The 13070-nt window shown below is 54.1% G+C and overlaps 1 protein-coding gene across 3 annotated transcripts; it reads right to left on the reverse strand.

Annotated features, from left to right (window-relative positions):
• Positions 1–802: 802 nt before the first annotated feature.
• LOC122371769 lies at positions 803–11873 on the reverse strand. 3 transcript variants are annotated; one of them, XR_006254779.1, is made up of 3 exons: positions 11476–11701; positions 1589–1995; positions 803–1557 (listed from the first exon to the last, which is right to left on the reverse strand). XR_006254779.1 is itself a non-coding variant. In XM_043348440.1 (2 exons), the coding sequence occupies exons 1-2, from the start codon at positions 11668–11670 to the stop codon at positions 1726–1728; spliced, it is 465 nt and encodes a 154-aa protein (XP_043204375.1). In that variant the 5' UTR covers positions 11671–11873; the 3' UTR covers positions 803–1725. The 3 variants fall into 3 exon arrangements, 1 of the variants encoding a protein (XP_043204375.1); XR_006254780.1 differs by having other exon boundaries at positions 803–1340; positions 1527–1995; XM_043348440.1 differs by having other exon boundaries at positions 803–1995; positions 11476–11873.
• Between the last annotated feature and the right edge of the window lie 1197 nt (positions 11874–13070).

Below are 13070 nucleotides of genomic sequence, written 5' to 3' on the forward strand. Positions count from 1 at the left end.
AGTTTGGTGACGATCGGCGCAGCGGTTCTCGAGATATATCGAAAAAACTAAAGGGGGGGGGGGGCAAAAAAATGCCCCCCCCCCCCACCGCCTGGAAGGTTAAGAAATGCATGTATCATGGTCGTGAAGTAGTCACGAGAAATTGCCAAGGTTCAGTTCAAGATTTTGGAAAATGCGGAACGATAATCAATACCTAATCGAAGATAGTCATTTGATTGATCAAGGTATTGGCATGGTCTAATGGCGTTTACGGCATGTCTGTATGTCTATCCTGTGATTTTATATGATTTTTTGAACATATGCCGTTTTTCGTCGAAAACTCAGAAATCATGACGTCACTAAAACCTCGATATCTCAAAAAAATTTTCGACCGATTTTTTGAAACTTTGTCACAATAACCTTCAATCAATTCCCTACAGGTACCCAAAATTTAGCGCTTTTTCGCGGCGCTGTAGCTCTATTGGTTCCCGAGCAATGTGTCGCTGTTTCGAAAAATGTTGAAATGGGCAGTATTTTACCTTTCATGACCTTTGGTGACCTGAACTTTGATCTGACCCAAAAAATGACCGAAGCGTTTTTGTCCTTATTTTTGACGTTCTTTCAAATGCCGCATACCGCATGCCATTTCGTTGTCCAGGAACATAGTTCGAGGGGGATGTTAAACCCCAAGCAGGGCGTGGAAATCCAGGACCCCCAGCGGGGCGCGGGTTACCGTAAGGTTCGGCTCCAGTCGCTGAGTTTGAGGGCAGGGCAGTCTTGGATAATGGTTGGCGGGGTAGTTCGAAAACGGAAAAAGCATGTGTTATCGAGTACCTACCACGTGTATTATGCAAAACCAGCTTTAGGTGACCAGAAGACTCATAGTTTCTCGTAGCACAGCGATGCACTCAACATCCGAATAGCAAAATATACACTTAACACTATAGGCACTTCACACGCAAACGCCTTATTCTTACAACTGGGAATGACTAATCAATGCAATTCTATCAGGGAACATGCTGACAAGCGAGTATCAGAAGTCTCATAGAGACCATTAGTAAAACCACATCAGCATTTCTCTGATGGCAGAAAATGCACAACTGCACTGAAGCAGCGACCAAAAACACACAACCTCTGATGTCAAAAACCGTAAGGCGCGATAGACTTTGACCTAACGTGAGTAGTTGTCAGAAATGAATTACCACGAAACAAACAGGGAGGGAAAGAGCAAACGGCACCATGATTATCTTGATATTGGCCTCGGAATGCAAAATCTGAGCGTTAAGGCACGTTACATATAACTTAGCTGATCAAAACATCGTTCGTAAAAATTCAATGGTAAATTGTAAACACCGTCACACCTGTATCGCCCAGAGCTCCTGACTGTCACACCTGTATCGCCCAGAGCTCCTGACTGTCACACCTGTATCGCCCAGAGCTCCTGACTGTCACGCCTGTATCGCCCAGAGCTCCTGACTGTCACACCTGTATCGCCCAGAGCTATTGACTGTCACACCTGTATCGCCCAGAGCTCCTGACTGTCACACCTGTATCGCCCAGAGCTCCTGACTGTCACACCTGTATCGCCGAGTGCCCCTGACTGTCACACCTGTATAGCGAGGTGCATAGCCCACTGGCTGCGGCTTCCCATCGGAGGCCGGTCATGGAGACGGCAGCGGTCAGCTGTGGTGCTGCTCTGGTGGCCGTCCACCGTCGCCCTCAGGCGGCCGTGCGCGGCTCACCCGCTCACCGCCACCTCAGCGAGCACCGCCGCCTCATGCCCCACTCGTACACGCGCCGCGCGAACGGCTGCTGCTGCGAGTCGTGGCCCTTCACTGGCTTCAGCGGAGGCGCGGCCGGAGGGTGGCGCTCTGGCTGGCCGGCCGGCCGGACCGGTGCGGCTGCCGGCTCCCTCAGCTGCACGTGCAGAGTCAGCTGGCGGTGCTCCACGTCGAGCCCGGCCAGCACCAGGCTGTCGGCGACGGGCTCCGGCTCCGAGTCGCAGTAGATGTCCAACTGGCCGGTCAGACAGACAGCGCAGGTCAGACGCCATACACCCACGGCACACTGCGATACACCCACGGCCACTGCGATACACCCACGGCCACTGCGATACACCCACGGCACACTGCGATACACCCACGGCACACTGCCATACACCCACGACACACTGCCATACACCCACGGCACACTGCCATACACCCACGGCACACTGCGATACACCCACGGCACACTGCGATACACCCACGGCACACTGCGATACACCCACGGCCACTGCGATACACCCACGGCACACTGCCATACACCCACGGCACACTGCGATACACCCACGGCACACTGCGACACACCCACGGCACACTGCAATACACCCACGGCCACTGCGATACACCCACGGCACACTGCGATACACCCACGGCACACTGCGATACACCCACGGCACACTGCGATACACCCACGGCCACTGCGATACACCCACGGCACACTGCAATACACCCACGGCACACTGCGATACACCCGTCACCCACGGCACACTGCGATACAGCCACGGCACATACTGTGACACACTGTGGGGCCGTGGACACACTGTGACTCACACTGTGATTCATACTGTGGGCACACTGTGACTCACACTGTGGGAACACTGTGACACACTGTAACACATTGTCACACACTGTGACACTTAGGTGCAAGACATGCAGCTCTGCCACAGCTGCAGGGTGAAAACGCCACATGGTTTCTGCGGTTCGGCCGTTTAACAGGCCGGGCCTGTCGCAGTCCTGGACCCCCGTGCTGCAGCCCAGACAGGCCGGCCATTTCCCGGGCAGGGTCAGACCTCTGGCGAGGGTGCGGCGCACGGCCAACCCAGCCACGCCTGCAGGCCAAACGACGCCCGCCTGTGTCAACTGGGACTTGGTAGCGGCAATGAAATTACATACGGGAACATCCTCCCCATCCGGAGTGTGACCGGAGCGCTGCGCTCGGTCGGTACCCGTGGCGCCCGCTGGCCGTCCTTTGCCTGCCGTCGCGCCGGGGCGGCGCGGTGGAGCTGGGCCCGCTACGTGTCCGACTGACACGCAGCCCCAGCCGTGGCGCCGAGTCGCCGATGGCGTGACACTGTCTGGACGGACAGCGCCCGGCCCTGCAGCGACAAATATGGCGCAGCCGGCCGGCGAGGCTGCCTATGGGCCTGTTCCAGCGCCTCCAGAAGAAATTCTTGACTGGAGGCTCTACCAGAGGTTTTACTGGAGGCGCTGGAACGCAATCTGGAGATTTCTGGAGATTGGCGTCATAGATACCAAAAGAATGACGATTGTTCTCTCTTGAAACGCAAAATTTGTTTTCAATTTTAGTTAAAAAGATAAATAAAATTATAGCAATGTAATTTTCTTTACATTCAAGTTGTAAAATAATCAGTCAAATGTCCTTTGTTTACATTCGTGATTGTCACATGTGCACCATAATTGTAGACCAGAGCCTCCAGAGAAATTTGGACCTCTCAACTCTCTGGAGGCTACTGGAGGTTTCTGGAGCTTTGGCGAGAGCTTTCTGGAGCTTTCTGGAGGCGCTGGAACGCTCTCTGGAGGATTCTAGAGCTTTCTGGAGCTTTCTGGAGGTTTCTGGAGGCGCTGGAACAGGCCCTATATCGGAGGCGGCTCCGCCGGCTAACGGCACTCTCATCTCTAAAATAGCCGCGTAACACTAAATCTGCCTGAACAAAAAATGCATTAGAAGCAGTCTAGTATGCAAAGTGACGGTAATGCCCGGGCTATAGGCCCCTGGTGACAGTGGTGCCCGGGTTATAGGCCCCCTGGTGACGGTGGTGGCCGGGTTATAGGCCCCTGGTGACAGTGGTGCTAGGACACCTCAGTGACCCTACGGTCGCTGTGCTCTGCGTCGACAGCATAATAACCTACACATAATCTATCAACTGTAACCTCGTATCGTAATCTATCAATTTGAATTCATTTTGTACGAAAAGACAATATTTTCAGTAAGAGAGCGGACACACCTCTCTGGCTGTCTGCTGGAGAAGGCAAAAGCATCTTCCATCTCGCCCGAGGTCGGGTCCAGGGAAGGGCCCGTCGGCCGGGGTCGGATAGGGCCCGCCGGCCGGGGTCGGGAAGGGCCCGCCGGCCGGGGTCGGGCTGTCCTCCATATCACCCTGCTCCTCTCGTTTCGCCAAGAGAAATTTGCCAGACGGGGCCGGACGCACGCGCGCGCGTGTGACATCACTCGTCCTCGATCGCGTCGATAGCTCGCGGGAAACTGGGACGCCGCGCGGCGCCCGCCAACGCACGTGCGTGGATCGTGCGCGCCCGGCCGGCTGGCGCGCGTGCGCGTCAGCCCGCTGCCGACTGGTCTCCGGCAGACACGCGCCGCTGTCCCCAGACGCAGGGCAGAAGCGTGCAGTGCATGGCCAGGGACGCACAGACCAGGCGGCGTATATCGAAATCTAGTACGAAAATATGCTGTGTTATCTTGACAGTGCTCTCTTCATACTGCATGCATGAGACCAGACACACCGTCAACCATTAGCTGGCGTGAGGTGACCTATGCGTGTGAATACACGTGAGCTAGATAGGTAGGCCTACGATACCGTGTGTTACTTGCCCGTCTTTTGCGACTAGCTGGTTGCCGTAGCGAGCATCGGGGCACCGGGGTACCGTGCCCCCCTTTATTTTGCCATTTTAACATTAGCCCTATGGGCATTGCATGGAAAGAATGGGGTCAAAAGTTGGCAGTGCCCCCCCCCCCCCCCTCCCCTTACTTGAAGGTGTTCCTCCGCTACTGAGTAATTGTCTAATATCTCAAAAGGCGGTAAATATTTTTCGGTGAAATTTGGTACATAATCATTTTGCTCGCTCTGAACCATGCGACACCAGTATGCCAATTCATTAACTTTCTTGAAGGTGGGAGGACGGGTGCCTTTACCGCCGCACCGCGTGCCGGCCGCCCTTCAGGCCGGCTATGCGCCGCGGCTGGCCCGTCTCAGAGGGGCACCGGAGGTCCGCCGCCGCCCAGACGCGACTTTTTGCGGCCGCTCGGGCGCTCCGTTCGTGCTGTGTTACGCGGCCGTTTACATTGGGCGGCGGCCGCGGTCTGTGCTACTGCTATCCGCGGCTCTGCAGATGCACCCGCGGCGCTCCGGTCAGCTGCAAACGTCCCGCGCCTGCCGTCCCCAGCTCAGCCGCTTCAGAACTGCTGATCCGTCACTGACAGTGCGCGTCATGCCACTGCGTGGCGCTGAGGTCACGGGCCCGCGCTCGGCGGCCGCGTGTGACCTTGCCGGGCCGGCCGGCGCCGAGTGACGCGGCTGTGCCGCCGCGGACGGCGCGGCGCGCATCTGGTCCTCCGCCGTCCGAGTGGCCCCGCTTGACAGTCGAGGACGGCCCCCGGTCACCGCGGCGGCCGACAGCACCCGCCTCGGCACCATACGACACTGAATTGGGCAGCACTGACCCAAGTTCAGCTGCACGAAACCGCTATTAGAAAAGTAGCTTTTCAGTCCATCGTATACTGACAGTCGGTGCCTCCCACGCTTCGTTGAGTCAGATACGCATTTGCAAACACCGGTATCACCGCAAGTACATGTTGCCAAAGGCCGGGAATAGAAAAGTACGACATTTACTCAGATGGAGCTCTGGTGCCGAGAGCGGTGACACATCGCGGCCCGAGGTCACATCGCGTCACCGCCCCAAATAGCGGGCGGGCCGGCGGGCCGGCCGGCGGGACGGGACGCGCGCTGGGGCCGGGCGGCTCGGACGCTGACGCGGAGACAGGGGGCCCTGCCAGCTCCGCAGGGCGCGCTGCCGCTGCTGGGGCGGCAGGACCTGATCGCCACCGCAGCGTCACAGAGCAGCTGGGGCTGCACGATCCCGAGATTCAGCTCACTCGTGTGCCAATCGACATCATGGTCGGTCGCATGGCTCTGTGGCGGACCGATAGCAAGGAGACGACAAATACCACACTGATCTAAGCGCGACAGTTTCATATTGTCGACGAGAACACGCAAACTAATGGTTAAGCATCGACCATAACTACCACAGCTATCGAGCCAGGCTGCGTATTAGGTACTACAAACTCATTCAACCCAAAGAAATCGATGCCTGCTCCGAATTCCTCACGGCTAAGCCGTGAAGGTAAACACTGCACAGCGTGGTGCCCGTGTTATTCAGTCATGGAATGTCGAGGTAACGAGTCATGGAATGTCGAGACGCATTCCTGAACTGGCAGTGCCTGCAGCCGCGGCAGCGGTGATCCTGTCAGGTGCTCAGCGTGTCCGCCAGGCCCGCGACACCCAGTCCAGTACGTCGTGCCCCGCCGGGACTGGCAGCCCTTCGCTCGGGACCCCGGGAATCCCCGTCCCCCTCCCACCCCCCCCCCCCCCTCTCTCTCTCTCTCTCTCTCTCTCTCTCTCTCTCTCCCTTCCGGGAAGCCGAGTAGCCTGCGTCCCGCGGGGCAGCCGATGGTTTCCGGCCAGGTGCGCAGGACCAGGGACGCCCGGTAACATAGCGAGTCTTTTTAGCCAGCTGACTCAGACCCCTGGACCGAAACATAGGTATCCCTCGCCAGGCCAGGGGGCTCAGTGCACCCCCCCCCTAAGATTTTCCTAGATAACGTAAAAGCGGCTCGCGTAGCCCTGCCAAAAATTGAATACCCTATTGCGGATCCTTATATCACATTCCCTAAAAATTTAGTCAGGCATTTCAGGTCAGATAACAAGGTCACCAAAACCAGTAGATAGTTATAGTGAGGCAGGGGTAGCCAGTAACAGTTGGTAGCATTAGGCCAAATGGGCGCTCAAAAACTACTACCCCATAGGGTTTGCATGTTAAATCGACCTTTTTCAAGCGAGCCCCACACGTAAGCTAAAAGATAAATTGCCAATATTATTGTGGGGAAAGGTAGCCTAAAGCTTCCTCTTCAACCTTTTTATCTAGCGTTTTTCGATGCGGAGGCCATAACAGGTCCAAAAAGCATTGGGCGCTGCCCGAGGTACCAAAAGCCCCTCCATGAGGGCACTAGTTCCTGCGCATGCGCACATTGCCTCAACCCTGTACTAGCGTAAGTTAGCGATACTGCTCACGGACTCGATCAGCCAATGAGCGTCCCCGATTACCTTAGTAGATGTCGCTAGCATCACGCAAATCCTGCTTGCGAACACATTTTAAGAATGAAACAGCTGCGCCACTTCCGCCTTCCATAGATTCCTTCCATCTTAGTATCAACTATAGGCTTTTCAACTAACTTTATTCTAAGTTTTAAACTATGGTTAGTATGTTATTTCTGGTTCATATAATTTAAAAATAACTGCTTTATGAATTTGGCTTTACTCGTCATAATGGAATACTCTATTTATTCCATATTCAAAAAATATATCACCTTCCATGTAACTCATCCAGGTAAAATGGGCGCTTTCCGCGTCGTTGGTGTACCCGTTGTTCTATATACCCTGATAGTGAGGGTAAAGTTTGAGTAGGTAATTTAGCGGCATCGGAGTGACTACGTTTTTTCACAGATAGCGCAAAAAACGATAATGGCACGATAATGGTAGGGTAGCCTGGGGCAAGACGCCCCAGATAATTTATTTTGCTACATAAATTTTGTCCCACATCACCTGGAAGGCCAAATCAGTGCTCAATGCGTTCTTTGGACATTTTACTTTAAATTGCACCCCTCAAATTCATTCACTTATGATCGGACTCCAAGCTAGGAAGTGATTTGTGAAGCAACTGCAAATGGGGCATTTTGCCCCAACCCCAGGGCAAAACGCCCCACGGCCTGGGGCAAGTAGCCCCATACTTTAGATTAAAGATTTAACATGGTAGTTGGCTAAATCTTATGTGAGAGGTCCGTTAGACCTCTGGAGGCACGGCACTGAAGTTAGCACATTCCATCCTGTCAGGTGTTCAGCTATGACACTATTATATGAGCAGGTTTTTCACCTACCTCATAAGACCAAATAATAAATTATTGCAATGCGAATGTTAACAAAATACTTCCTTTGCCATCCAGTTGCTGAGAAAAATACACATAAAGGCATAGAAACTTACTGTTCGCCAGCTACCGAACATTAGAAAGTGGGTAGCCCGAACAATACATGAGGTAAAACGCCCCAGGGGCTTTTTGCCCCGCGACCTACTGGGGCGTTTTACCCCATCACGTAGTTCGGTCAGAGAACAACGCCTTGCACTCCAGCAAGACATAATTTAACACGAACCAACCCGGCATGATAAGCGTTAGACAATAGTTGTTCAAAATACATAAATGTCGTTAACCTGATGTGGACCATAAAAGAACGCCATGATACATAATCTGACAACAAAACATAAAAATCACTCCAAAAACACATCTTTGGCTATATCTCCCGAAAGAGTCATCACAATTTCTTTCCAGTCTGCTCATATAATGATCATATAGTGCACGTTTTATAGAAGAGATGATGTTTCCCCAGAACTCTGCCAGCTCCGAGAAACATCGGTGAGGCGTTTTACCTCGGCGGGGCGACTTGCCCCGGTCTACCCTACAAACCAAATTTCGGACGCTCATTGGGAACATATTTGGCACATAGTTATCCTGATAATGTTGTGTCCCAGTGACCTCTGGACGGGTCACAAGGCCATGAAAGCCGGTTCATCGTCAAAATAGCACTGCAATAACACTTATCTTTCTACACCTAAAACGCAAAATTTTACATCAACTTTGATTCAAACTTTAGGATGTGTTAAAGGCGATAAAAAGGTTCATAATCAAGGCGATATCCTATCAATAGGTCAATATATACCTATCAATAGGCGATAATACAAGGATGTACTAAGCTGATCAAGTGTCATGCCTATTCGGTCCCGTTTTTACTTTTTCTTTTCAAGTTCACTTGACGTGTGTTTATATAGTTGTCATTATATCTTATAACCTAAATTTGCGAATGACCCCAGCTGAGAAAATATTACAGATATTCGCTCCATTTTAATTCTTTCTTTTACGTTGCAATTCCTCACCTTATAAAAACATGTAACTTATCAGTCCATCGCATTTTGAAGGTCCAGGGAATCGTTTCGTTGGCTTGGATGCGCATTTATTGTTGACCCAGTTGACCTCAGCTCATGTTACCAAATGCCTTGAAGTGTCAACAGCGTGCGGCGATTTATTGGGGCCAATGCGAACTAACCTTTAGCCCGCCGCGCGTCTAGTCCGTTTCAGTTAGTTTATTTGCTCGACAGGGATGCTGTGCGCATTGGGCCTGCCTGCCTGATCGCTGGCAGCGGCGTGTATCTAACGATAGGTCCGTTCAGCGGGGCGACTGGGGTCCGCCGGGGTCCGGGGGTCCCGGGGGTCCTCCCGCGACTGGGGTCCGCCGGGGTCCGGGGTCCTCCCGCGGCTGGGGTCCGCCGGGGTCCGGGGTCCTCCCGCGGCTGGGGTCCGCCGGGGTCCGGGGTCCTCCCGCGGCTGGGGTCCGCCGGGGTCCGGGGTCCTCCCGCGGCTGGGGTCCGCCGGGGTCCGGGGGTCCTCCGCCACTGCCACATTCCCTGGGCGCTCAGTGACGCTGCTCACGGGTCGCGGGCCTGTCAGCGGCGGCGTATGGGCGAGGCGGCGGCGGCAGGCCTTGTGGCAGACCAGATACCGCTCGCGGGCCGCTCCACTCAAGGTCTTCACCTCATCGCTTGAGGACCGATAGCCGCTAGATTAGGGGACATCATTGGTGGCCGACCCACCCGGGCATGAATCGCCGGGGCCAAGGGGCCCAGACGGGGAGCCGACCTGGCGCCGCGCGGTCGCCTGGCTGACCGCTCGACAGCGACAGCGCGCGGACCGCGGTGCGCACCGATCAGGGCGGACCACTGCGCTGCAGGGCCGATCGGACCCAGCGGCCGGCCGGCCGCACATGGAACGGACGCCACTCACTCTCGGCCGGGAGCGGGCCCGCGGAAGAAGGCACACCGCGCCTGAGCGCGTCCACAGACGAGGCCGGAGGCCAGCTGCCGCGCGCCTATCGCACAGCATCCGCCAGCGCCTTCCGCGGGAAGTACGGTCAGACATACAGCCAAATCAGCACCGCAGTACGGCGGGCAGCAATGCTGGCTCAGCAGCACGACACGCATCCAGCACCAACCGTCAGCGGAGTGACCTGTCCGCGGAGTGACCCGTCAGCGGGGTGACCCGTCCGCGGGGTGACCCGTCAGCGGGGTGACCCGTCAGCGGAGTGACCCGTCCGCGTCAGTACCGACGCAGAAACGAATGTCTGATTTAGAGATTCAATTGCGTACAACCATCCTGGTATGGCTGCCAATGCAAAAGCGATAGGCGATACCAACTTCGTATTAAGCATTTCAAGCCTGGTTTTTGGCATTTCGTTGATTTTATGAAGCCTCAGTAATACACTACCTGCCCCGAGTCTACTATTTTCTCTTATCGAACCCAGCACATTTGATTGGCTCGGCAATTCGTCTTTTCCGATGGTTTTGGTTGGTATTTAATTGAGTAGGCATCGATCTTCCGATAATTTAAGATGGATGACGTCGCTGACTTTGTTTAGCCCTGTTTGCCCTTTGGCTCTTTATACGGGACACTTACAAAAAGAACAATGCTCATGGAGCGAACAAGGCACCTCAGGTAGTTGGGTACCAACCTACTTCTGTTCAGGACATGGACGTTGGTAGTCTTATCACTAGACACTAGCGGGTCCAAAGGGGAATTAGGGGCTAATGATCTCCTTGCAGTGCCCGAACTCGATGAAAACTATTCGTTTTTCAAGAATATAAAAACTGAGCTTTTCTTAGTAAAAGTTCGCTCTTAACTGCATAAGCAGTCCGAAAGGAACCGCTAAGTCGAGGGAGTTTTTGCAATTTGGAGAAACTTTTTTGGGGTAATGCCCCCCCCCCCCTCCGTGGAGTTCGAGGCCGCCTCTCTGGATCCGCAGTATTTATCGCCTTGGATCCGCCTATGAGTTTTATCAACAGCTAAATGATGAATCATCAAAGTTCTTTTTTGTTGGATTAGGCCCTTTCGGTCCATTTAGACCATTGCGGAGCCGGGAGGATGAATAAGAACGAGGGGGAGACATTGGTCTGGGCAGGCACTCTAGAGAGTTACCAGGGCTGAGCCCGTCCAATGGGCAGACTGTCCAGCCCCCCCCCCCCCCCAAGGACTCTCTGCACCCGGCTACGGGTGTGCTCCCCGATGCGCTCCAATGGGAGCCGCCCGTTGCCTGTCCAGTTGTCCACTGTCCAGCCCTGAGCAGAGCACTGAGCAGGGCTGCGGCGTGGAGAACGATTTGAATATCCTGTGTATGGAAACGACGGAATGGGTGATAGAAGTCCGACTTTCAACAGATACGTAAGTGAGTGTCGCGCTGCGAGGTTTAGGAAGAAGGTGTTGTGTTGTGGGCAGTGACCGGCCGCGGACAAGGGGACGGAGTACGCACCCCGACCGGCTGTGTATGTGCCCACGTGTCTGGCTAGCAGCCGCCGCCGCTCACTCCAATGACCCGGTGCTCACCTGATCCGGATCAAACTGGATCTCGTCCGCCAGCAGGGCGCGCACCTCGCTCATGTTGTAGTTGATGCGCAGCTCTCGCTGAAGGCGGCCGCCGTCCGGCAGGCAGAACGACACCGGCGCCAGCGGAGCCGAGTTGGTCGAGTCGCGCCGCCGCCACAGGGCCAGCGGCGTCACAGGACTGCAGGAGGGAGCCATGGCGACACACCGTACCGTACCACTCCTCCGACCGTCTGGCGTCGGGCGCACGTGTCGGCGCCTTTATAGGCGGACCCGTCGGACGGCGGGCGCGCCGGCAGCGGCGGGGCCAGGGGCGGCGCGCTGGGCGGACCGGCCGCCGCGCCGCGCCGGTACCGGCACCACAGCCGACAGGCGCCGTCAGTGCAGCGCCGCTCACAACTGGCCCGGGCTGAGGTGGGCTCATGTTGTTCGAAACGAGCGAACGAATGGTACAGGCAATCTTACAGTCAAAGAATTTTGAAAATCGGCCGGTAAAAACTTGAGTTATGAGCGTGTAAACACAAAATAGTGATTGCCGCGTTTCCCGCGTCGGCCGATCACCTCAGCCGGCGACATTTTGCACTTAGCAGGCTTCTAACTGTCATATGTATAATTATATTGTTAGATTAACCCGTGCATGACTGGGGTATTTTCCATAACGCGAGTGACTGAGGGGGGGGGGGGGCTCTCCAGAGCACCCCCTCCTATCTCCAAAACTACTGGGCCGATCGTCAAATTTCAAACGGCGTCTGATAGCCCTGGAAATACTGTCGAGCGGAACCTATTTTTATTGACCTCGAGGTCACCGATGACGGTACAGGTCAGGTCAAATAAAATTATCGGCATTTTTCTTGTTGGCAATTTAGGTTCTGGCCGCCGGCTGACAAGTCCGATCAGGCTCATTTTTGGTTTACGCACTCCTTGATAGATGCCTTACATACCCCGAGGGTACCGAACTTTTACTTCGATTTTTTTCAGGTTAAGGTCAGGTCATCCTAGGTCACGAAAATTGTACATCATGTATCGGTCTCGTGACGCATGTTTTATGGTCCATTTTACTCGTAGATTTTGAAAATAATGTCGTCTGTGTCATTTGAGGTTATTTTCAGCTGAATTTACCGGAGGTCAGGTCACTTTCAGGTCAGAAAAGGTCAAATTTTGAAAATGACATGGGAATTTTTAGCAAAAAAAAAAAATCAGCAAAAAAGGTGCCCATCAGATGCAATTTGAGCTCAGGAACACGATGGTGCCATTTGTATTGCTGTACGTTGTCAAAAACGTACTTAAAATGGTTTTGAAAAATATACCTAGGGGAAAGTGGGGTAAGACGGGCACCTTAACTTTGGAGCCATTTTTCGGCCGGTTAGAAACATCATAGGCCATATACATTGTATTAACCCCATTTAATGTTGTTGTTATGTTCAAAACCAGTAGCAAGCACACTCCCTGAAACGTGAAATACCTAGTGATACAAATTACCCCACCATGTGATACAACTCACCCAAGCCATGGGGCAAGTTGTATCAAAAACATTGTTCTATTCGGCAGACCGTAGAGGAAAAACTGGTAGAGGTAGCGGAAAAGTTACTTTGCACAAA

The sequence above is a fragment of the Amphibalanus amphitrite genome, unplaced genomic scaffold (genome assembly GCF_019059575.1).
Source record: "Amphibalanus amphitrite isolate SeventyFive unplaced genomic scaffold, NRLGWU_Aamphi_draft 001277F_arrow, whole genome shotgun sequence".
NCBI lineage: Eukaryota > Metazoa > Arthropoda > Thecostraca > Balanomorpha > Balanidae > Amphibalanus > Amphibalanus amphitrite.

Excerpts from the sequence above, each read along its gene's own strand:
- LOC122371769 (XM_043348440.1), bottom strand. The coding sequence starts at position 11,670 with ATGGCTCCCTCCTGCAGTCCTGTGACGCCGCTGGCCCTGTGGCGGCGG. Across the intron at positions 1,996-11,475 it reads TCCAGTTTGATCCGGATCAG|TTGGACATCTACTGCGACTC; the intron begins GTGAGCACCGGG and ends CTGACCGGCCAG.